At 42.2% G+C, this 25,846-nt stretch overlaps 1 protein-coding gene across 7 annotated transcripts in view; it reads right to left on the bottom strand.

Moving 5' to 3' along the window:
- The window catches only part of SH3PXD2A (SH3 and PX domains 2A), a 424,441-nt gene that overhangs the window by 53,122 nt on the left and 345,473 nt on the right, over window positions 1–25,846 (bottom strand). For all 7 annotated transcript variants that reach the window (XM_040361850.1, XM_040361852.1, XM_040361846.1 and 4 more), the window contains one exon: window positions 7,068–7,181. In XM_040361850.1, the coding sequence (XP_040217784.1) occupies window positions 7,068–7,181 (114 nt within the window). The remainder of the gene's footprint in view (window positions 1–7,067; window positions 7,182–25,846) is intronic.

Here is a 25,846-nt window from a genome sequence, read left to right as displayed (position 1 = left end):
AAGTGAATCATTCTACTGTATGCAACCTGTTTTTTTTTCTATTCAATAATAAAAAAAAGTTATTTGAAAAAAAAAAAAAAGTGAATCATTCCTTAAATTTCGCACCTGGGTGGTGTCTATAGTATGCCTGTAAAGTAGTGCATGTTTCCTGTGCTTAGAAAAGTCCCTGCAGCAAAAATACATTTCTAAAGGAAAAAAAGTCATTTAAAACTAATCACGGCTGTAATGAATTGTCGGGTCTCGGCAATATAGATAAAAGTAATTGAAAAAAAAACAGCATGGCTTCCACCTTAGTCCATTACCAGGCCCTTTCTGTCTGCTATGAATATTAAGGGGAACCCCGAACCAAAATGAAAAAGCGTTAGGAGTCCCCCCCAAATTCCATATGAGGCCCTTCAGGTCTGGTATGGATATTAAGTGGAACCCTGTACCGTATTTTTTTTTTTTTAAATGGCATGGGGTTCCCCCCAAAAATCCATACCAGACCCTTATCCGAGCACACAACCCGGCAGGCCGCAAAAAAAGAGGGGGGACGAGAGAGCGCACCGTACCGTACCAGGCCACATGCCCTCAACATGGGGAGGATGTCCCCATGTAGATGGGGACAATGGCCTCATCCCCACAACCCTTTGCCCGGTGGTTGTGGGGGTCTGTGGGCGGGGGGATTACCAGAATCTGGAAGCTCCCTTTAACAAAGGGGACCCTCAGATCCTACCATTTCACACAGAAAAAGTGTGAAAATGTTAAAAATGACAGAAGACGGCTTGGGACGAGTCCTTTATTAAAAATAAATAAATAAAAAAAACATTCCAGCGATGTAATCCAGTCTGTCCAGCGTTGTAATCCATTCTCCCTGTCAGGGTTGAGTTCACCTGCTGGTGGCACTGGGGTTCACTTTGCAGATAGCTGCAGTTCCAGTGTCCACCAGCAGGTGTCTCCCAGAAGCCAGCAGGTTCTGATCAGCCACACCTGGCTTCAGCTGCCAGGTGGATATTTAAGCCTGCTCCTCCCTTCCCCCAGGGCGTTACTATCCTATATGATCGCCTCCTTGCTACCAGATTGTGCCTGATAACGTCCATGAACCTTCACTTTTCCTGATCCCTCCTGCACCCTTCTGCCTTGTTCCATGCTCTTGTTCCCAGTCGTGTTTCCCCTCCTTGCATACCTGTTACCTTGTCCTTTATGTTGTAGATATTGTATATAGATAGCAGTTAGGTTCATTAGTTATTCTTGTTCTTGTTTACTGGATTGGTTTATGTTTTTCACTGGTTGATGTGTATGTTTATTGGTGTGTGTTCACTGTAAACAAATATCACTTTAATGATAAATACTTTGTTTGGTCTCAGTTCCCTTGTGTAGCTATACGTGTCTGGTCTCCTTAGCCACTGACCCTGACATAATAGTGATGCCCCCTAACGGCCAGATCTGTAACACTTGGGAACTGAGAGCCAGTTACTTGAGTTTTTTGCCTTTGTCAGAATTCTTAGAGTAAAGGTAATTTACAGTGTGCAGCTTGCAGTAGGGGATAAAGATTTGTGTCCTTCACTTTGGCAGAATCTAACTGAGGAGGAGCTGTTGGGAAACATTCTGACTGGACATGCCTTGGCTGCCCTTGATTCAGGTCTGTTCTGAGCTACTATTTCAGTTTACCTGTCAGGGCCATGATGTTTTCACTCCCCCATTTACTATGCACCATTGTGCAGGTTCATTTTTCCAGCAGTATTCAGCCTATTCACAACAGGTGCTGTTGGATTGTATTGCTGCTATGCACTGTTTAATTGAGCAATGTGAGCAAGGAAGAGACAAACTGACTTTAGTTCAACCTCTATTACAAGCTTGGTCAGAGATCATATCCCCAGTGCTAGATGAGTCACATAAGTACCCTGCCACCAGTAAGCACACTTCCCATGTATGCAATCCATCGAAAGCTCCCCCTGCAGTGCTATTACCCATAGCAACATATCAGGCCTCTTTCTGTATTTCTAATATTCTTCCAAGTACTGTTAGTACCTTACCATCAGCAGTACAGTCTGGTCAGCACAAGGCAACTACATACAGGACTCCAATATCTAAGCCAAAGAAAATGAAACAAAAATTGTCTCCTGCTCTTATAATTGTGCCACTATCCATGTTGCCTGCCGATCCAGTGCCGGATGTGATCCAGTCCTCCTCCATGCAGACTGCTGATGCGTTCCAGTCCTCCTCCATGCAGACTGCAGATGCGTTCCAGTCCTCCTCCATGCAGACTGCTGATGCGATCCAGTCCTCCTCCATGCAGACTGCAGATGCGTTCCAGTCCTCCTCCATGCAGACTGCTGATGCGATCCAGTCCTCCTCCATGCAGACTGCTGATGCGTTCCAGTCCTCCTCCATGCAGACTGCAGATGCGTTCCAGTCCTCCTCCATGCAGACTGCAGATGCGTTCCAGTCCTCCTCCATGCAGACTGCTGATGCGATCCAGTCCTCCTCCATGCAGACTGCTGATGCGATCCAGTCCTCTTGCACGTTGCTGTCTGCTGCTGATGTCCATGTCTCCTCCATGCTGTTGCCGCCTGCTGATGATGTCCACGACTCCTTCATGCTCTTGCCGTCTGCTGATGATGTCCATGACTCCTCTATGCTGTTGCCATCTGCTGATGATGTCCATGACGACTCCATGCTGATGCCGACTGCTGATGGGGTTCATTCCTTCTCCATGCTACCATCTGTTTCCAAGCTTGCCGTGGCGGGTTCTTGGGCTACCGCTGCTGGACTATGCTGGTTCCCGGGCTGCTACCCAGTCTGATGTACCCACTGCCCAGCCTGTTGATCTGGTGCCTGCCGCCCCTCTGAACTGTGCTGATTTCAGGGCTACCCCCCCTCTGCACTGTGCTGATTCCGGGGCTGCTGCCCCTCTGGACTGTGCCAATTCCTGGGCTGCCGCCTGGCCAGACTGAACTGTATCCAGGGCTGCTTCCTAGTTGGACTATGCCATTACCTGTGCCACTGCCCAGTCTGATGTGCCTCTGCCTGTTGCCCAGCCTGCTGATCCGGTGCCTGCTTCCCAGCCTGCCTCTGGACATCCTGTGCCCAACAACCTGCCTGCCTCTGAGGGTCTGCTGTCCGATGACAAGTCTACCATTGATCTTAGATGTCTTCTCCTTACCACCCCTGCAGGTTCTATTGACTCTATGCCAGCTGTTCAGTTGGATTGTTATGCAAAGGTTGAGTGTCCACCTGCTAATGGATCATCTGCTGGGCCTGAGATTCATTTGACAGTTGCCTTGATTGAGTCCCCCTGGCAGTGTGTTGCTCCTATAGTGCCAAAGCTTGGTGGTTCGGACATGCCCATGGTAACTGGTAGCCGCATCTGCCTTCATGGCCCTGATGGTGGTAAGCTCCCGAGGAATGGCAGAGTACGATCTGTGCCTTGACATGATCTGGATGCAATTGCTATAGCTCCGGGTGTACTAGGGGACTCGGGTCGGGTAACCAGTGCCTCAGAGAGACCTAGGTGGTTCTTGAAGTGCAGAGCATGTCCTGTAAACCAGGCAAGCTACAGAGTTACGATGAGACACTTCTGTGTCTGGGTTCCGGCACTGTCACATAACCCCAGGGCTAAGTCTGCAGATAACCTGTGGAATCCCAACATTGGGGTACCTGCTGTCTTGAGGGACTACCAAATACTGTACATCTCAGAGGGTCTGACCAGAAGAAAACCCAGCCAGTTTTGGGACCCCGGAGGTGGGGTTCTCACCAAGCCTTCAGATTTTGGCAGTGGGGTACTCGGTCGGCTTGCAGACCACAGTGTTAGGGCCTTGTGGAGCGTCCGGAGAACGCTCCTTAAGGGGGGGAATCTGTCAGGGTTGAGTTCATCTGCTGGTGGCACTGCGGTTCACTTTGCAAATGGCTGCAGTTCCAGCGTCCACCAGCAGGTGTCTCCCAGAAGCCAGCAGGTTCTGATCAGCCACACCTGGCTCCAGCTGCCAGGTGGATATTTAAGCCTGCTCCTCCCTTCCAGGGTGTCCCTATCCTGTCTGATCGCCTCCTTGCTACCAGATTGTGCCTGATAACATTCCTGAACCTTCCCTTGTCCTGATCCAACCTGTCCCGTTCTGCCTTGTTCCATGCTCTTGTTCCCAGTCATGTTTCCCCTCCTTGCATCCCTGTTACCTTGTCCCTTATATTGTATATAGATACCAGTTAGGTTCATTAGTTATTCTTGTTTGCTGGAGTTGTTTATGTTTTTCACTGGTTGCTGTATATGTTTATTGGTGTGTTCACTATAAATAAATATCACTTTAATGATAAATACTTTGTTTGGTCTCAGTTCCCTTGTGTAGCTATACATGTCTGGTCTCCTTAGCCGCTGTCCCTGGCACCCGCGGTGATCCATTCTCCAGCGATGCTCTCCAGTCCAGTGAGGAATGATGTACAATATTCCCTGCACAGAAGGCACCCAGCCGAATAACCAATGGCAAGGTCACCCGTCCACGTCACGGGTGGCCTCGCCCTCGGTTATAAAGGAACTATCAAACAGCTTGTGAGTCATTCGGCCGGGTGCCTTCCGTGCAGGCAGGATTTCACTTTTATTGTTTCACTTTAAGCATTATTAAAATCACTGCTCCCTAAAAAATGGCCGTTTTTAAAACTTTTTTTTTCTTTGATACATGTCCCCTGGGGCAGGACCCGGGTCCCCAAACACTTTGTATGGCAATAACTTGCATATAAGCCTTTAAAATTAGCAATTTTGTTGGGACCCGGCAATTCATTATAGCCGTGATCAATTTTCAATTACTTTTTTTCCTTTAGAAATGTCATTTTGTGCAGGGACTTTTCTAAGCACGGGAAACATGCGCTACTTTACAGGCATACTATTGACACCACCCAGGTATGGAATTTAAAGGAATATTTCACTTTTATTGTTTCACTTTAAGCATTATTAAAATCACGGCTCCTGAAAAAAGACATTTTAAAAAAAAACATTTGTGACAATAACTTGCATATAAACCTTTAAAATTAGCACTTTTGATTTCTCCCATAGACTTTTAAAGCGTGTTTTGCGGCTTTTCGAATTTGCCATGAACACCCCAAATTGTTCGCTGTTCGGGAAAACAGACATGTTCAACTCAAACAGATAGCCTATCCCTAGTCTCTACTATAGAGCTTTTGGCGTAAACACAAAAACTTTTTTTTTTTTTTTAATTAACTCTTTAACATTTACATTTTTGCACTAGATCGCTCTAACGTTTTAAACTCTAAACCTACAAAGAGTTCACAAAACATTTCTGAAGTACTGAGGGGTCAAAGGAGCAAAATGACCTAAAGCGGATCTAGATTTATCCGCCCGTTCACAGGCACTCTTGTTTCCTCAAACTCTCACAGAGAAATACATTTGCCTGTTACTGTTCTTGTGAATAAACAGGGGAGGACAGACTCCGCTGGCATTGCATATTCATTTATGATGCCTTTACCAATTCGCCTGATCAACTGCTCTCCCAGATGGTGGGGGTCAGGGGTCTCTCACAGGCATGTGATTGTCATTCAGTCCAGCCAAAACTTTGGGTTGCTGTTATCTCATGCCATGTGTAGCTTTACTATCTTTAACATTATCAAGGAAAAAGTTTGGGGTTAGTAAAAAAAACCGTCACCTCCATGCTGCAGCATCCATGTGACACTGCATCTGTCCCATGCTGGCTCTAAGACTAAGAGTTGAATTATCAGCTGACCACTTACCAGTCAGCGCACAGAGTGCTCGCAGTAGAGACCAGCGACTGTCACCCACTGAAGCCCGCTCTACTCCAGTCCTCACTGGAGTTCTGAAAGGTGGAACCAGCTGTCAATCGGGCATCAGGGACGATCCAGACAATATTGTCGGGATCCTTTCCAAACTTCGTGTGGCTTTGCTCTGTTGGCTTATAGTGGGCAATAGCTTGCTATCAGCTGACTCTGAGTCACAGTAGAACATTAGTAATTTTATTCCTGTGACCAAAAAGAAAAGTACAGCCCAAAAAATGTTTGGATATATTTCTCTTTAAACAAAGAGGCAATTTGAGATTTCATTTTGTTCATATTCATACACATCTCAGTTTAATTATCACAACAGCATGCATGTATGGCCTTTTAGAAATATTACTAAAGAGATGAGCAAAACTGACATTGTCCAGACAATATCTCAGTGTTCTGCTGGGTCACTGAAACAAGACCTACAGTCTGCCAAGTAAGAATACAAATGAAGACAGGCTGCAATTTTTCTTTAAACTAATGCTGTAAATATGTCAATACAATGTAAATGGTATTGCTCTAAGCACTTTTATACCATGAAAATAATATATTGAGATGTTCTACAAATGATGCACACCACATTTCCTTAAAAGCATCAGTATGAAAAAAGTTATCTAAAAATAAAAATAAAGGAAGAGAGAGAGGCTCAGAATACTTGAGTCATTCAGTAACACAGTAGTGTGCATTGTCATGTTCAGCTGTAAACTGTTTAGTACTGTTTATGATAAATTACTTCAGAAGAAAATGTAACTCTCATATATTAAAGCTTGGAGGGGCAGAGATTAAACACAGTTTAAACTGGCATGACATTAAAGAGCATTACCTTGGTTCATAGCAGGTTTGTAGCTATACGTAAACATCATGTAGTGTTTATCTATCGGTGAATGACTATAAATGAGTGAACGCTCAAATCTACTCTGCTGGAAATTTTCTACAAGGAATAAAGATTGACTTGAACATGGGAAAGGCAACCACAATCAAATGCTAAAATTATTAGTAGTGGTGCATCCATAAAGGGCGCAGGAGCTCCACCCCCTCTCTCCTGTCACCCCTCTATCTATGGTTGCGGCTGCCACCCCCCTATTCAGGTATCCAACCTCTTGGCAATGATGGGGCACACTGGCGGCAATTGATGGGCACAGTGGCTGCGTTTTGATGGGCACAGTGGCTGTGCTTGATGGGCACAGTGGCTGCAATTGATTTTATTTTATTTTATAAGTTTGTTTGCACACCCCCCCCCCCCCCCAACAAAAATTTGGAGTACCAGCCGCCACTGAAAATGATACAGAACAGAATACACTTACCATCACCAGATTTAGATGTGTGGATTTCAGAATCGTCTTTAGACCCACTCTGGCAGTCTAGATAGGTGGCAGGGACCCAGCCTTGTTCTTCTGCTGTGCTAACAAACCACCAGCCTGAAGACAGAAAAGTAGAGACAGTGAGAACTATTATATACGGCTGCCCATCTATATCAGGATCATAGTTTAAGGACAACCAAAACATCATCAAAGCATACTGCAAATAAAAAGGAAGATAGACTGTGGCCCTTTTTTCAATTTAATAAAGACCCTTGAATGCATTTTCAAAAGAATGGCCCCATTGGCTTCATCAGAGCGACTTTTTATTTAACCACTTTAATACCGGACGCTTTCAGCGCTCTAACACTTTGAATGACAAATACTCAGTCATGCACTGTACCCAAATTACATTTTTATCTTATTTTGAGACAGATAGAGCTTTTTTTTGGGGCAGTATTTAATCACCACAGGGTTTTTATTTTTTTGCTAAATAAATGAAAAAAGGGCAATTTCTGTTATAAAATTTTGCAAATAAATTAATCTTTCTTCATAACTTTAGGCCAAATGTATTATGCTACGTTTCTTTGGTAAAAATAACCCAAATTAATGTATAGTATTTAGTCTGTAGGAAAGTTATAGTCTGCAAACTATGGTATATATATATATATATATATATATATATATATATATATATATATATATATATATATATATATATATATATATATATATATATATATATATATATATATATATATATATATATATATATATATATATTTGAAAATTGATCACTCTGATGTACTGACGGCCTATCTGATTTCTTGAGGCCCTAAAATGTCAGGACAGTACAAATATCCCCCAAATGACCCCTTTTTGTAAAGTAGACAGTCCAAAGTATTTAGTAAGAGGCATGGTGAGTTTTTTTAAGTTGTAATTTTTTTTTATCACTTTTTTAAATGAAGACATTAAATGCAATTTTTTCTTTACATTTTTCTTTTTTTTGCCTTTTGTTACCAGAGCAGTACAGCGACATTATATGACTGAGGTGGCAGTGATAAGGGATACTGACTTAACATTTTTATGCAATTTTATTTTTTACATACTGTGATCAGGCAGTGCAATGTTACCATGGTGAAAATAGTGGCACTGATTGTACTACTCTGGATTATTTTTTTCACACTATGATTGCTTGCAACATAGATGATCACTGTTATATGCAATCTTTTTTATGAATGGCATGCATTCATTCATAGTGATTGATTGGCCACAGCTATCACAGATGCACTGTGCTTGGCCCTGTCTGTATCACGTGAACAATGTAACCAATCACAGAGATAATCACAATAGTACACAATGAATGGCTATGAATGAAAGCAATTCATTGTGTACAACTATTATGTGATCGCTGTGATTGGTCACAGCGATCACATGGTACAAGGGCAGGCCCAATACAGTGATTGGTCAGTAACATATTGCGGTACTGCACACCCCCTAGGACGTGAGACTGGGAGAATGTCATATGACGTCCACCTGGACCAGCAGTGCTTCCGCCCGCCCATGATCAATGCTTATAAGTGCTACTAAAAGGCTCCTAACAGTTTTCGTCAAGCAGTTTTTTCATTTTTTGTAAAAATGTGAATAAAACACTAACGCTCCTAAAAGCTACTAAAATGCTATTACAAGCTGGCACAAAACCGCTATTATCAGCATTTTTCATCAAGCATTTCTTTGAGCTTATAAAAAAACGCTAGTGTGCATGGAGCCTAAGACTTGTGCAGAAACCCCCTCCCCCCCATCTACAGTCATTTACTGAAAAGACCGATGTGCTGCTGTTTCTCCTCTCCTAGCGCAAAGCTCTTTGTGCAGCAGAGAGTTATAAAAAAGGGGAAAATGGAATATACATTGTTTTTATATATGTATATATACACAAATGTTTTGCCTTGCATTTCTATTTTAAACTGAATGTTTGTTTTACAAGGTGAGGGTTTACATATACCTTAACTATGGTAGCTCTTACACTCAACCAAAACAGACCCGAAGAAGCTTAGTGCAGCATCAGAATGCGCAGTTTCATGTTTATCCCTGTATAAAGTATTTGCTTCAATCATTAAGAATCGCTTTGGAAAAAGCTAGCATAGCAAGAAAGCCAGACTCAAGTTATTGAAAACAGATCTGCATTGCTAGTTCCTAAGAATAAAACTATTAACATACTGCTCAACATTCATATATAATTAGGAATTGGAAAAATGACAGAGGATGACATTCAGCTGACTCTTATTAACAAGGTCTTTATACTTCCGGATACACGAACACACGCAACAAAGAATGTTAAGTATTATTTTGATCAAAATCAATCATTCAGGGTTCGCTTCCAATGTCTACTCAATGATAATTGCTCTGTTTCATACTGCTGTAGTAAACAACTATAGGAGCCACTAAGCATAAAGTGTATAACATTTCATATTCCTGAAATGTAAGTAAAAAAGGTATCCTGTTCTTTTTTCTTTGCTTCCCTTGTGTGAAATACCTGGTGATCCTTCCTACCCATCCCCTTGCTTTCCTATTTCAAACTGACCACGCCAGGGCATTGAAGTACATTCATGCCTGTGTGATCAGTTTTCTACTTGAGCATAGCCTGTACTCCAGTGGTCAGACACACACCCCTCATGCATAGCTCATCATTGGGAAGATCAGCAGGTTTTTTTTTTCCTGCTGACACGCCCCCTGCAGTCTACACCCCAGCTCTCTAAGCCCCTAATGCAACTGAGAAAATGTCATGTAATCACTTATAAAAACAAAAAGGCATTTATAATAAATATATATATATATATATATATATATATATATATATATATATATATATATATATATATATATACACACACACACAGGGCTTTTTTTCTCAGAGAATAGGTGCAGAAATTCAATCACGTCCCCCACATTACCCTGAGAGGGGTGGGGCAGGGTAGTACGCTGCAGCAAATGGTGAGTATGGCTAAATTGCACTAAGAGTGGAAGGGTCTTAAAGGGGCATTAAGTACCAGAAGTTTGCTTCATACAGAATACAGAGTTCAGGAGTGAGCGGTGTACAGAGTGCAGGGTTTAGGAATGTGTGGCATATAGTGTAGGGTTTAGGAATGCATGGTGTACAGAGATCAGGAGTGTACTACATACAGAGTGCAGTTTAGGAGAGTGCAGTATACAGGGTGCAGAGATCAGGAGTGTGCAGTGTACAGAATGCAGAACTTAAGAGTGCATGGAGTACAGAGTGCAGCGTTTCCGAGTGCGCGATGTACAGAGTGCATGGTTCAAGAATGCGTGTTTACAGAGTGCAGAGTTTAGGAGTGCGCGGTGTACAGAGTGCAGGGTTTAGGAGTGCATGATGTTTAGGAGTGCGTGATGTACAGAGAGCAGGGTCTAGGAGTGTGCAGTGTACAGAGTGCAGGGTTTAGTGGTGTGCAGCGATCAGGAGTGTGCAGTGTACAGAATGCAGAACTTAAGAGTGCATGGAGTAAAGAGTGCAGGGTTTAGGAATGCGCGATGTACAAAGTGCATGGTTCAAGAATGCACGTTTACAGAGTGCAGAGTTTAGGAGTGCACGGTGTACAGAGTGCAGGGTTTTTGGAGTGCATGATGTACAGAGTGCAGGGTTTAGGAGTGCGTGGTGTACAGAGTGCAGGGTTTAGGAGTGTGCGGTATACAGAGTGCAGGGTTCAGGAAGGCACGGTGTACAGAGCGCAGGATTTAGGAGTGCGCAGCGGGCAGTGTAGAGCTCAGGAGTGCACTATGAACAAAGTGCAGAGAACAGAAGTGTGTGGTGTAAAGAGTGCAGGGTCCAGGAGTGTACTACATAAAGAGTGCAGAGTTTAGGAGTGCGTAGTGTACAGAAATCAGGAGTGTGTGGTGTACAGAATGTAGAGTTTAGGAGTGCGCACTGTACAGAGTGAAGGATTTAGAATTGCGCAGTGTAGAGAATGAAGAATTTAGGAGTGTGCAGTGTACAGACTGAAGAATTTAGGAGTGTGCGGTCTACAGAGTGAAGGATTTAGGAGTGTACGGTGTACAGAATGCAGAGTTTAGGTGAGCGCGGTGTGTACAGAGTGAAGGATTTAGACGTGTGCTGTGTACTGAGTGCAGGATTTAAGAGTGCATGTTGTGTAGTGTACGGAGATCAGAAGTGCACGGTCTAAAGAGTGCAGGGTTCAGGAAAGTGCTACATACAGAGTGCAAAGTTAAGTTAAGTCGCATGCTATGTACAGAACTTTGCAGTCAGTCAATTTTTCCTTACTTGCCACTTTAAAACAAAAATGACTATCCTGCCCCCAAAAATTGCCTGCCACCCCCAAATCATCATTCTACATAAGACTGAAATTCATTCTAGCACAAGCCCTTCCCCACATCAATATAAACCCCCACCATAAATCCTTTTATTTCTCCTCCCCCAAATCTCCCAACACTGACCTCATATACAGCGCGGGCTCGGGCTCCATGCGGGATGTTCTTTCTCCCAGGCTCCTCCTCGTGTAGTTTGTCATAGGACATGTTAGTCAGAGCCGAGGAGGAGCCTAGGGAAAGCTTCCTCTGAAAATCGGATATGGGGTGACAAGCGGCAGCTGGCAGGGGAGATGATACAAGTGCAGGGCAGGAAACACATGAATGGATGTCACTGGAGCCCCTCCATTACACCAGATGCACCTAGGTGGGGAGGGTTCACTGCAGCCATCTTGAGATTTGTGCTGTCACTTCTAAATGCGGGTTTCTGTATTTAGAAATGACAGCAGTGAGCAGAAAGCACTGGGCAAGTGCAGTGGGTGGTGGAACAGCATTTTGCCACATTCTGACTGAAAAAAACCTTGGGGCAGATCCACAGAGCGAGTACGCCGGCGTATCTACTGATACGCCGGCGTACTTTCAAATTACCCGCGTCGTATCGTTGTTTTGAATCCTCAAAACAAGATACAACGGCATCTGGGTTCGATCCAACAGGTGTACGTCTTCGTACGCCTTCTGATCTAAGATGCAATTCTTCGGCGTCCGCTGGGTGGCGTTCACGTCGTTTTCCTCGTCGGGTATGCAAATTAGCTATTTCCGACGATCCACGAACGTACGAGCGGCCGGCGCATTTTTTTACGGCGTCTATAGTTGGCTTTTTCCGGCGTATAGTTAAAGCTGGTATTTTGTCGCGTATAGTTAGACCTGCCATGTTAAGTATGGCCGTCGTTCCCGCGTTTATTTTGAATTTTTTTTTTTTTTGCGTAAGTCGTCCGTGAATCGGGATGGACATAATTCACGTATATGTTAAAAAAAAATTATGTCCTTGCGACGTCAATTAGCGCAATGTACGGCGGTAAATTTAGGGACGGCACATGCGCAGTTCATTCGGCGCGGGGACGCGCTTCATTTAAATGAAACACGCCCCCTAATCGCCGATTTGAATTACGCGTCGTTACGCCGCCAGAGATAGACTACGCCGCCGTAACTTACGGCGCAAAATCTTTAAGGATTCGAACTAAAGCCAGGTAAGGTACGGCGGCGTAGCGTATCTCTGATAGCAGGGTTCCCCTTAATATCCATACCAGACCTGAAGGACCTGGTAATTGAATTTGGGGGGACCCCCACGCTTTTTTTTTTTATGAATGACTTTTCTCTGAATTGCCCGGAGCCGACAATTCATTATAGCTGCAAATGATTTTAAATTACTTTTTTTCCTACAGAAATTACACTTTGTGCAGAGACAGTTCTAAGCATGGGAAACATGCGCTGCTTCACAGGCATACTATACACCCCCCAGGTACGAAATTTAAATATTTCACTTTTATTGTTTCACTTTAAGCATTATTAAATTCACTGCTCCCGAAAAAACAGGCGTTTTTAAAACTTTTTTTGGGCAGGGCCCAGGTCCCTAAACACTTTTTAGGACAATAACTTAATAGCATAATAGCCTTTAAAATTAGCACTTTAGATTTCAAACATTCGAGTCCCATAGACTTTAACGGGGTTCTAAAGTTCACACAAATTTTTGGTCTGTTCGCAAGGTTCTGGTGCGAACCGAACGGGGGGGGGGGGGGGGGGTTTGGCTCATCTCTAGTGCTCTTTATCGATTAATTTCTTATATCACAGCTCTCTATCAATTTCTGGATAACCACTGTAATAATTCTTCAGAACCTGGAAATATCTTAGTACAGAAATTCTGCATGGATACAATGCCATCATCCATCCTTTTCCAATTGTCTATAATTTATTTCTACTGAATGACTTCTGGGAAAAGAGAAATGATATCAAGGTATCAGAGCAGTCTTTATGGAAACAATGCAGAAAAGGTAATTTTTTTTTGTTTTTACAGCTGCTACCTAGGGACTGCTAGAGAGCTGTGAAATAAAAGAAGGGGCACAAAGATGCTTACACAAGTCTCTATGAACGAAAGTATATATATATATTTATGCTTTAAACAAGGCAACTTGTATGCTTACTTTCATTGTCAGCTGAGGTCTCATCGCATTCCAGTGACCTAAGGCGTTTACAATTCAATATGCTGTTCTAGGAGTTGAGCTAAGTGTGCCAAATTATGAAATCATATGAATTATGCTCTAGTATGGACGTAAAGTACAGTACAGGGCTAGCATAATGAGAGCCTTTTTAATGAGACACACGGGATCATGTAATGAGGGTTTCTAGTATGACGTAAATGTTTAGTCCCCAGCCCTCTGCTTCTCTCCAATACTGGCAAAAAATGTATAAGAAAAAATTTACAGAGTAACCCCACCTTTTCTACACCTTTCAAGCACATTTAACCACTTAAGACCCGGACCAAAATGCAACTAAAGGACCAGGCCAGATTTTGTGATTCGGCACTGCGTCGCTTCAACAGACAATTGCGCGGTCGTGCGACGTGGCTCCCTAACAAAATTGGTGTCCTTTTTTTCCCACAAATAGAGCTTTCTTTTGGTGGTATTTGATCACCTCTGCGGTTTTAATTTTTTTCGCTATAAACAAAAATAGAGCGACAATTTTGAAAAAAATGCAATATTTTTTTACTTTTTGCTATAATAAATATCCCACAAAAATATATAAAAAAACATTTTTTTCCTCAGTTTAGGCTGATTCGTATTCTTCTACCTATTTTTGGTAAAAAAAAATTGCAATAAGCGTTTATCGGTTGGTTTGCGCGAAATGTATAGCTTTTACAAAATAGGGGATAGTTTTATTGCATTTTTATAAATTTTTTTTTTTTTACTACTAATGGCGGCGATCAGCGATTTTTTTCGTGACTACGACATTATGGCGGACACTTCGGACAATTTTGACACATTTTTGGGACCATTGTCATTTTCACAGCAAAAAATGCATTTAAAATGCATTGTTTACTGTGGAAATGACAGTTGCAGTTTGGGAGTTAACCACAGGGGGCGCTGAAGGGGTTATGTGTCACCTAATGTGTGTTTACAACTGTAGGGGGGTGTGGCTGTAGGTGTGATGTCATCAATTGTGGATCCCTATAAAAGAGATCACACGATCGATGACACCGCCACAGTGAAGAACGGGGGAGCCTCGGCAGTGGCTCCCTCGGCAGTGGCGTAACCAGAGTTATGGGCGCCCGGGGCGGAATTTTTTTGCCGCCCCCCCCTTATATAAACATCCACGTTTATATGTGCGTAAACGTGGGGGTGGGGGACTTAAATATTTTGGAGCTTTTTTTAAAACTTATGCCCCGTACACACCATAACTTTATGTGATGAAAAAAAACGACATTTTCTGTGAAGTAAAAAATGACGTTTTTGAAACTTCAATTTTCAAAGACGAAGTTGCCTACACACCATCGTTTTTCTCACAATGTTCTAGCAAAGCGAGGTTACGTTCCACCACGTTTTTCCATTGAAGCTCGCTTCATAAGTACCTTCTGGGCATGAGCGGGTGAAAAAACGTCTTTTTAAACGTGGTTTTTTACTACACACGGTCAATTTCTGTGAAGTAAAAAATGACGTTTTGAAAAACGACACATAAAATTGAAGTATGCTTAAATTTTTTTTGGTCGTTTTTTACAAGACATAAAATGACGTTTTCCCCCACACACGGTCAATTAAAGTGACGTTTTTAACCACTTTACACCCGCACGCCGTCATATGACATCCAAAACGGGGACCTGTTATCCTGGGTGGACGTCATATGACGTGATGGGCTTTGCGGGGGGATATCTCAATGATGCCTGCACCCGGAGGCATCATTGAGATATCATTTTTTAGCGGCGGCGATCCTGCGCACCGTAAGAACGATCATAGCGGCGGTTCCGCCGCTAGATCGTTCTTACAGGCGGCGGGAGGGGACATCCCCCCTCCCGTCGCCATCCGGTGCTTCTCCGGGCTCTCCCGTCCCACCGGGGGCCCGGAGAGATGATCGCCGTCCGCCGGATGTTTGCCATAGAGAAGACTGGTGACCATCTGGTCACCAGTCATCTCTATGACCGTCGGAGGCCCGGGCGCGATGTGATGACGTCACGCCCGGGTCCCCGTAAGTAAACAAACCGCAATTGCGGCTAGTTTGAATGAGATCTGTGAATTTTTTTTCACGATCTCATTCTTTCCAGCCTGCAGGAGAGATGTGGGGTCTTATTGACCCCGCATCTCTCCTTAAAGAGGACCTGTCACACACATTCCTATTAGAAGGGATGTTTACATTCCTTGTAATAGGAATAAAAGCGATTGAAAAAAAAAAGTGTAAAAAAAAAGTGTAAAAAATAAAGAAATAAGTAAAATAAAAAAGAAAAAAAAAGAAAAAAATTAAAATGCCCCTGTCCCGGTAGCTCGCGCTCAAATGCGTACGCACACGTAAGTCCCGCCCACGTATGTAAACGTTGTTCAAACCACACATGTGAGGTGTCGCCGCGTGCGTTACAGCGTGTGCAACAATTCTAGCACTAGACCTCCTCTGTAACTCTAAACTGGCAACCTGTAAAAATTTTAAAGTGTCGCCTATGGAGATTTTTAAGTAACGAAGTTTGGCGCCATTCCATGAGTGTACGCAATTTTAAAGCGTGACATGTTAGGTATCTAGTTACTCGGCGTAACATCATCTTTCATATTTTACCAAAAAATTGGGCTAACGTTAATGTTTTGTTATTTTTTAATTTATGAAACCATTTTTTTTACAAAAAAAAGCCGTTTGAAAAATGATTGCGCAAATACGGTGCAAGATAAAAAGTTGCAATGACCGCCATTTTATTCCCTAGGGTGTCTGCTAAAAAAACATATATAATGTTTGGGGGTTCTGAGTAATTTTCTAGCAAAAGAATGAGGATTTGTACATGTAGGAAAGAAGTGCCAGAATAGGCCCGGGAAGGAGGTGGGTTTTAAAGCCCGGTATTGAAGTGGTTAAAAACGTCGTTTTTTTTCATCACATAAAGTGATGGTGTGTACGGGGCATTGGTTTTTAAAACTTTTATGTTTATATTTATTTACTTTTTTTTTTACTCTTTTTATGGTTTTTTTACACTTGATGTCATTGCTATTACATAGGGGGATAACAATCCCCCTATATAATAGCAAGGATACACTGACAGGTCCTCTTTATGGAGACATTAGGGGTCTCTAGGACTCCTAATGTCACCTGGGGACCCCAAAAGTAGCTGATGAAGCACAGATCTGCTTCTTCTCTCTGGCTATAGCAGCCAGATGACTGACAGGTGAATGCAGATGTAATACACATCACTTCTGCATTCACAGCCTGGAGGGAGATCAGCAAGGAGGAAGATGCTGGTCTCCCTCCCATGTTACCTCCTGACACCCTCCCGAGCCGCAGATGGGGCAGAGGATCCCGGGATTGAAGGTAAGGGGGTCAGAAGGGGGGCGGCGGCAGTACTGGAGGGGGGTAGGGGGGCACGCAGCCAGCACATATACACAATTGGCAGGCTATAGCACCCGGTAATGGCACTGACCTCCGACGCTGCAACTCCCTCCATGCTCCCATCTCCACACAGCGCAGTACCAGAGCGGAGGGGAAGACAGCGGCCACGGCAGCTCACACTTCCAGTTCCTGTCTCCCACCGCCATGTTCAGAGATTCCCGGCGCGCTGTGATTGGACATATGGCAGTCATATGCGGAGGCGGGACTTCCAACCCCACATGACCCCCATATGCCCAATCACAGGGCGCCGGACACTAAACATGGCGGCCAGACATCGGTGACACGGGAAATTAAAATTAGGAGGAGGCACGGAATGTCGCCCCCCTGGCTCCGCGGGCCGGATTAAAAGGTTCGCCGGGCCATAGTTTGCCCATTCCTGATCTAGAGCTATATTTTTTTAAAATATTCAAATTTTGCACACAGTTACATGGGAAACCAAGGCACTCCTGGGCAACTTTATGGGCATATAATATTCCACCACCATCTCACTTTACAACATGAGGTTTGTAGGGGGTTGAAACTTCTAGCATGGATCAAATATAAATGTAACCCTCAGATTATACTTTCAGATGTAGGGAAATGGTTGTGGGAGGTTTATAGAACAAAACATTTAAGAAAGTTGATAAAATATATGGTTATGGTTACTGGCCTAAAGGCATTTTAATGCTAGCCAGACAGGACTCTAATTTTAGCCAATTCCTGTTGCATCGGTCGCAATTTGATTTATGGGTGGTCCTGCTGGCATCACCTACTGAACAGTGGCTGCATCCAATAAGAGACATTGACTATTCTGGTCTTCTGGTTGCTGGCAGAAGAGATTCCACCATCCATACTGTTTATTGTGGATGAGGGAATCAAATCTCGTTTAGCCCAAGAAAAATCTAAACATGCTTCAATTGAAAGGTGCAAGAATACTGAATACTGTCTTTCTACCTTTTCTCTTTATATAAAACTAGGCTGGACAACATCACTTCTACAGTTTTTTTTGGCAGAGCTGTTTAGAACTCATACCAGATGTGGTGGGACTGTGTTGGGTGGCTATTCCAGCACAGTCCCACCACATGGACAAGGCAAAATTCAAATGCCTTGTGTCCTATGTGCCTTGTTCAGCTAGATGCACTGAAAAAAAGTACTCCAAACAGTCCACTGCCTTGCACTGTGCAGCCTGCAATACAACTTTTTGAGATGTCTGTGTGACATCTCAATAAAGTATGTTTAAACAGAAAAAAAGTGTGATCTGATGAGCTCAGTGCATTATCACTGCACTGATTTCAGCTGGATTGAACCGCATACCAGCAGCTGCGCTGTGGTGTGAACCAGATCTAAATGTCTGATGCTGTAAGGACTGCTAATATAAAAATATAAAAATGTACTAATCTTACTTCAAGATTACTTGGATTTTAATCATTGAGTCATGCAGGGTCTGTGCCTAACCCACTAGTGTCAGCTAATGGATGCTGAGAAGAATGAGTGGCCACAGAGTTAGTGCAACAGGTTATACAATTTAGAGGTTTTTGGATTGAAATTTTTAACTTTGCCTGATGATTCTCTTTTTGTGTACAAATGACCATAACAAGATAACAGACAAGTATCAAGAACAGAAAATACATTTTTACTAGATACACTAATAAAAGCAAAGAACATAAAAGTGTTTCTACAATGAATTAAGGGATGTAAATTATATAGCCAAGTTCATGTGGCAGAAAAAGCACTCGTACAGAAAAAACACCAGGAATATCATGGAAAGACATCAGTATGGCTTAGGGCTAATGTGTTTTTCCAATATTTATTTGTAACTTCTATGATGCTATTGGACTGGAGAGTGGAAACACAGACCACATACCTGGATATGTCTTGCATCATAAATCTTAAACCTGGAAGCTAGAGGAAAACTGGATAGTCCCTTTGGCAACTCCTAGACAGATTATATATTTAGCACCTGATAACTTCATAAAAAAATTATATTTGCCCTAATTACTACAGCTGATTCAGTGGCAAGTTACACAAAAACACTAATAAATATTAGACAGCTGACAGTGAAGATATCAAGTAGAGGCGATGGCAATAAACAACCACTATATACTCCTAATAATTTACTTTCTATACCTGCACATCCATACTAGCAACAAAATAGATATTTCCAGAATTAAAAGAAAATTGAATACATGGGGTTCTTCATAATAAAGATAATAAAACACACCTCACTAAAAAATTAAAGTGCTGCACACCAACCTATCTGGAATTTTCTTTCATTGATTACGCTAAACTATAGAATGCATGTTTAATTTCTTACGGTGTCAGGATAGAGTAACAGTACTGTGCAAAAGTTTTATTTCAGGTGTAAAAATGCTGTAAATTAGGAATGCTTTCCGAAATAGAAGTGTTAATAGTTTATTTTTAGCAATTAACAAAATAGAAAGTAAATGAACAAAATAAAAATCCAATTGAAATCAATATTTGGAGTGACCACCTTTTCCTTCAAAACACCATTAATTCTTCAGTTCTTCTAGGTACACTTACCCACAGTCAGGCAGGCAGGTTCCTATGTTTTTGTGCCTAAGACATGAAACAAGGCTAAGGGACTCAATTATGCAAACTATGCAAAGATCTTTTGTTAGTTCTCCAAGATGTTTGGAACAACCTACCTGCCCAGTTCCTTCAAAAACGGTGTGCAAGTGTTCCTAGAAGAACTAAAGAATTGATGCTGATTGGAATGCAAAGGGATTTGCATTGATTTTGATTTCTCCTCTAGTCATTTACTTTCCATTTTGTTAATTGATAAAAGTAAACTATGAACACTTCTATTTCTGAAAGCATTCCAAATGTACAGCATTTTTTCACACCTGCTTAAAACTTTTGAACAGTACTGTATGTAAGTTGTCATTGCTAATATTTTGAACTACATAGTGAAACACGGATCTGAAATAAGCATGCAGCTCACTAAGTTGGACCTCCCAATTTGTATACAGGCTAGAGGCTACTGATGCATTAAATAGGGACAGCGTTGATGATAATAAAAGCCTCTGAGCTTGCACGTTCAAAATCACAGCATTGATAGCTTTCTTTTATTTCTAGTCCTACAGGTTTCCTTTGATGCATACCTGTGGAGAGAAAGGTGTGGCCTGCTATTCTTGCCTAATTCTGCAAATACTAGTTGCCTAACAAGCAAATAAACTTTGAGTGACACTAAACTCTGGTTTAAATAGAATAATTCTATTCAAGTATGTATTCTTAACTCCAAAAAGTACATTCTATTGCTCTTACTCTTCTCCGAATTCCTTTTTTTATTGCTTTGATCTGAGTTCATGTTAAGGGACTAGTAGTGTGCACTGCTCATTTCAAAGGAAGAGAAGGTGAAAAGGAAAGTTTTGGGACCTTACAGAAAAGAAAGGCAGAAAAACACTGAAATCATTTTATGAAAAAAAGATTACAGGGTCATTAAGTAGTGGATGTGTATGCATTATTTTTGGAAAATAAGCACATCATTTAGTCTCACTTTCAGTAAGCAGCAGTCCTTTGTTGACATTGTTAAAGATCTACTACTTTTTCTGACTGTTGCTGACCACCTCATGTATGAGTGCGGCGGCAGAGTGGCTCCCCTGTGCCGGACCACGTACTGGGTAGGCGGTGAACGTACGTGGTCTGTGTTGAGACACAGCACAAGCCAATCAGCTGGTGTCAGCCAATAGATGTCTGCTGGCACCCGCTGATTGGCAAGGAGACACACAGAATAGAGCAAATGGAATAAAATCCAGCACATCCCTTAGCAAAAACAGCACATAGTAAACACAAACACAGCTTAGGCACACATTTAACCCTTTGATCGCCCTGGATGTTTAACCCTTCTCAGCCGGTGTCATTAGTAGAGTGATAATGAATATTTTTAGCACTGATCATTGTACTAGTGTCACTGGTTTCCACAAAGTGTCAAAAGTGTCAGATTGTCTGCCGCAATATCGCAGTCCTGCTATAAGTTTGTGATCTGCTGTGATCAAATACCACCAAAAGAAAGCTCTATTTGTGGCAAAAAAATATATAAAGTTAGTCTATGTACAGCAAAGTAACACAGGGCCCAAAAGCCAAAAATGACCTGGTCATTAAGGGTGGTATATCTTCCGGAGGGCATGTGGTTAACAGAGCTGAAACAAGGTTAAAATCCTTCGCATTCCAATTAGTATTGAAGCTATTCACTAAAGTCTTAGCTTGTTTAAATCGTTTTTAAAACTCCAGGTCAGTATTAAAAAAAGGCAACAGATGCATGCTCTAAGAAGCTGGCCATATTACCACAATGATTTATTATAAAAATACTATACACATAAATAAACAATAGCAGCCAGCACTACAATCTTAAAAAAAAAAAAAGTGTGAATTAATAAAATGAAAACAGTTCAGCGCTAAGAATCAAATGTTGAGTATTGACATATCAACATACTTTGATATACAAAATAAATTGTGATTAGCATATACAAAAACTCTAATGCGGTGTACTGTACACACGATCAGTTTGTCTGATGAAAACGGTCTGATGGATCGTTTTCATTAGACTAACCTATTGTGTGTGGGCACCATCGTTTTTTTATCCATCAGTCAAAAAACTAGGAACTTGTTTTAAAATTATCTGATGGATAAAAAACCTATAGAAAAAAACGATCGTCTGTGGGTACGTCCACCGGTTAAAAATCCACGCATGCTCAGAATCAAGTCGACGCATGCTTGGAAGCATTGAACTTCATTTTTTTCAGCACGTCGTTGTGTTTTACATCACTGCGTTCTGACATGATCGTTTTTTTAACTGATGGTGTGTAGGCGCGACTGATCGTCATCTTCAGCGGATAACTGATGGAAAAATCCATCAGACCGTTTTCATCAGACGAACTGATCGTGTGTACAGGGCATAACACTCTCATCTGATTGATAGTGTGTCTAAATAAAGTGCACTGTGCAAATTGTAAATCAACACTGCTAGCATAGTCCCATTGGTGATTAAAACATTATTCCATTAGTATATATTGATTGGAAGGAATCCAGGAGTGTAAGGGCTTGTACACATGATAGGTTAACGAGAGGACAACGGTCTGAGGGACCGTTGTCCTAGGTTAACCTATGAAGCTGACTGATGGTCCGTCGTGCGTACACACCATAGGTTAAATAACCGATCGTGTCAGAACGCGGTGACGTAAAACACGACGTGCTGAAAAAAAAACGAAGTTCAATGCTTCCAAGAATGCGTCGACTTGATTCTGAGCATACGCAGGTTTTTAACCGATGGTTTTGCATACCAACGATCGGTTTTGACCTATCGGTTAGCAATCCATCGGTTACATTTTTAAAGCAAGTTGTCATTTTTTTAACCTAAGGTTAAATAACCTATGGGGCCTACACACGATCGGTTTGGACTGATGAAAACGGTCCTTCAGACCGTTGTCCTCTGGTTAACCTATCGTGTGTACGAGGCCTTAGACTAAAGGAGTCACAGCCTAGCAATGTCCCAGATGATAAAAAAAAACTCCTTCCACCACAGAACCGTTTGGTAGGTTTATGGTTAACAGCATCCATAAAAAAACAACAGGTTCTGTGGTGGAAGGAGGTTTTTTACCATTGCCATCCTGATCCATATTCTCACATGCCATGTCGAGGTTGCCTGAGGTGGCTCAGCTGTGGAGGAGGAATTGCACCACTCGCTATACAGAGCTTTTAATATCACATGCCTGATTGATGCTACCTTCTGGTAAGTGTATTTAATCTTCTCCCCTGGGTGATGGATGCACACCCGGCAGTGACTCCTTTAGTCATACACTCCTGGATTCCTTCCCATCAATATATACTAATGGATTCATGTTTTAATTGTTTTAATGAGACTATACTACTAATGTTGATTTACAATTTGCACAGTGCACTTTATTTAGAGACTCTACCAATCAGATAATGGTGTTAGAGTTTTTTGTATATGCTAATCACAATTTATTTTGTATATCACAGTACAGTAAAACCTTGGATTACAAGCATAATTCATTCCAGTAACATGCTTGTATCCAAAGTTCTTGTATATCAAAGCAAATTTCCCCATAAGAAATACTGGGAACTCAAATGATTCGTTCCACAATCATTTATTCATAAGTCCTTCAGTTTATAGTCCATATAAAACAATTTTAGCAATGTGACCAGGTTGTGCAACCATAAAATGTCCATCCACAAATGGAAGCCTCCACAAGGGGATTAGAAGCAAAATCCAGAAGAAGCTACAGAGTATAAAAGAGAGGAGAGGCACTTCTAAGTGTAGCAATATGGTTACACTTAATGGAGGTACAAGATTTAGCAACTCACAGGATTGCTGATTAAAATAGGCACATCGAAGTATGCAGGCATCTGGGGAAAAGCTGTCCACATAGACCATACACTGCACCGCTGGCTTTCACCGGTGTCAGTCTGCAATCATGACCGAAAAGACTATCCTGCAGTAGTGCGATCTGAAAGCGTGGCTTGAACCGCTCGTGGAGCACAGAGTGGAAGGGATGATGTCTATGACGGTGAGGAGGATGGTTTATGTGGACAGCTTTACCCCGGATGCCTGCATACTTAGATGTGCTTCTTATAATCATCAACCATGCGAGTTGCTAAATGTTGTGACTTCATTAAATGTAACTATATTGCTACACTTAGAGGCGCATCTCTTCTCTATTATACTCAGCTGTGACATGACGCTACTTGTATATCAAGACATCACTTGTATATCAAGTCAAAATTTCTAAAAGAAAATTGCTTGCCTTGCAAAACGCTCTCAAACCAAGTTACTCTCAAACGGAGGTTTTACTGTATGTTGACATGTCAATACTCAACATTTGATTCTTAGCGCTGCACTGTTTTCACTTTAATCATATTACCCCAGTGGTCCATGCAGTGACTATGCTGGTCCTCACCCAGCATCATGGGACACGCTTTAATCAGTATTACTTGCGCTCTAAGTTTAGAAAAAAAAATGACAGCCAGCTGAGTGTAATTATTTTTCCAGATGGATGAGAAAATACCACTATACGCTTTATGATAAATAGAAAGGAATGGATTGCATGCTACACCTATTCCCAATTATCTGTTGATGTCATTCTCTTGCTAGCGAGGGTTGAAAAGGTGACAGGCCAAAACCCACCCCAGCAAGGCATTCAGAAATATATAGTTGCCAATTTTTATTTTGTAATAACAGGACTTCAAGATTTCACAAATATATAGTACAACCCTAATTCCAAAAAAAGTTAAAGACGTGGTGTACAATTTACATAAAAACTGAATGCAATGATTTGCAAATCTCATCAACCCATATTCTATTTACAATAGAAAATAGAAAACCTATCAAATGTTTAAACTGAGAAAACGTGCCATAAAAAAAAAGGTATTTTTAAAAATGGTAGCAGCAACAAGCCTCAAAAAATTGTGACAGAGCAACTGGCACAATGGTACAAACAACAATTAGGGTAATTGGCAACAGGTTAGTAACATGATTGGGTATAAAAAGAGCATTTTAGAGATTTAGAGTGTCTCAGATAACAGAGGTTCACCAATCTGTGAAAAACTGCATCTAAAAATTGTCAAACAATTTCAGAATAATTCTCCTCCTATATCATCACATCATCTACAGTACATAATATCATCAAAAGTTTCCAAGAATCTAGAGAAATCTCTGTGCGCAAGAGAGAAGGCCAAAATGCAATACTGGATGCCCATGACCTACGGGCCCTCAGATGGCATTGCATTAAAAACAGGCATGATATCTTTGATAGACATCACTGCATTAGCTCAAGAATACTTTCAAAAATCATTGTCTGTAAACAGTTCATCGTGCCATCCAAAAATGCAAGTTAAAGCTCTATCATGCAAAGAAGAAACCAAATCTGAACATGATTCATAAACACTGCTGTCTTCTCTGCACTAGGGGTGCAACGGATCAAAAAACTCACGGATCGGATCGATCCTCCGATCAGGAGTCACGGATCGGATCATTTTCAGATCAGGAAAAAAAAAAATTATTTATAAAAAAAAAGTCGGATTCAAGTCTGGGCTCTAGCTGGGCCAATGGCTCTATATGGTAATGTCCACCATTGCCCCCCACTCGTCACTAATGTCCACCATTGTCCCCCACTCATCATCACCATCACTGTTCCAGTCCAACATTGCCCCCACACTAGTAAACACTGTAATAATAGCCAGTTTAACATTGCCCCCACTAGTAATCACTGTAATATAATAGCCAGTCCAACATCCAACTCACTGTAATGTCCACGATTATCCCCCACTCGTCATCACCATCACTGTTCCAGACCACTCCAACATTGCTCCCACACTAGTAAAGAACACTGAGTCCCCATCCTTCATAGCGGCGCTCACTTTTCCCCCTCAAGCTCCACACATTCATCCTGATTCCCAGAGCGCGCCAAGACAGCCAGCCAATCCGGGCAGCCTTCCAATCAGAGAGGGCGCTCATCATGTGGGCCAATGAGGTGCAGAGACGGGACATCCCATCCAACCAATCACAGCCGCTCTGTGATTGGTTGGGGTGGAGCAAGATGGCCGCTGCTCCGGAGCTAGGCCGAAGCCGGGGACTGTCCTACGGCCGAGGCTCCGGAGCGCTCCACGGATCAGGTGGTGTGCCGATCCGAACGGGGTGACCCGTTCGGATCACAGATCGGTGACGATCCGTTGCACCCCCTACTCTGCACCAAAGCTCATTTAAAATGGTCTGTTGTAAAGCGGAAAACTGTTTTGTGGTCAGACTAATCAACCCTGTTGAGCAGTTAGGCTGCATTCACACTTCAGAACTGCAAGTGCTGCAACCTGCGTCACAGGAAGCATGTCGCCCAAAAAAAGTTTAGGAGCTACTTTTGGGTGACATG

This window comes from Rana temporaria, chromosome 8, assembly GCF_905171775.1.
Source record: "Rana temporaria chromosome 8, aRanTem1.1, whole genome shotgun sequence".
In the NCBI taxonomy this organism is placed as follows: Eukaryota; Metazoa; Chordata; class Amphibia; order Anura; family Ranidae; genus Rana; species Rana temporaria.
This window is presented reverse-complemented; position numbering and strand designations above follow the sequence as displayed.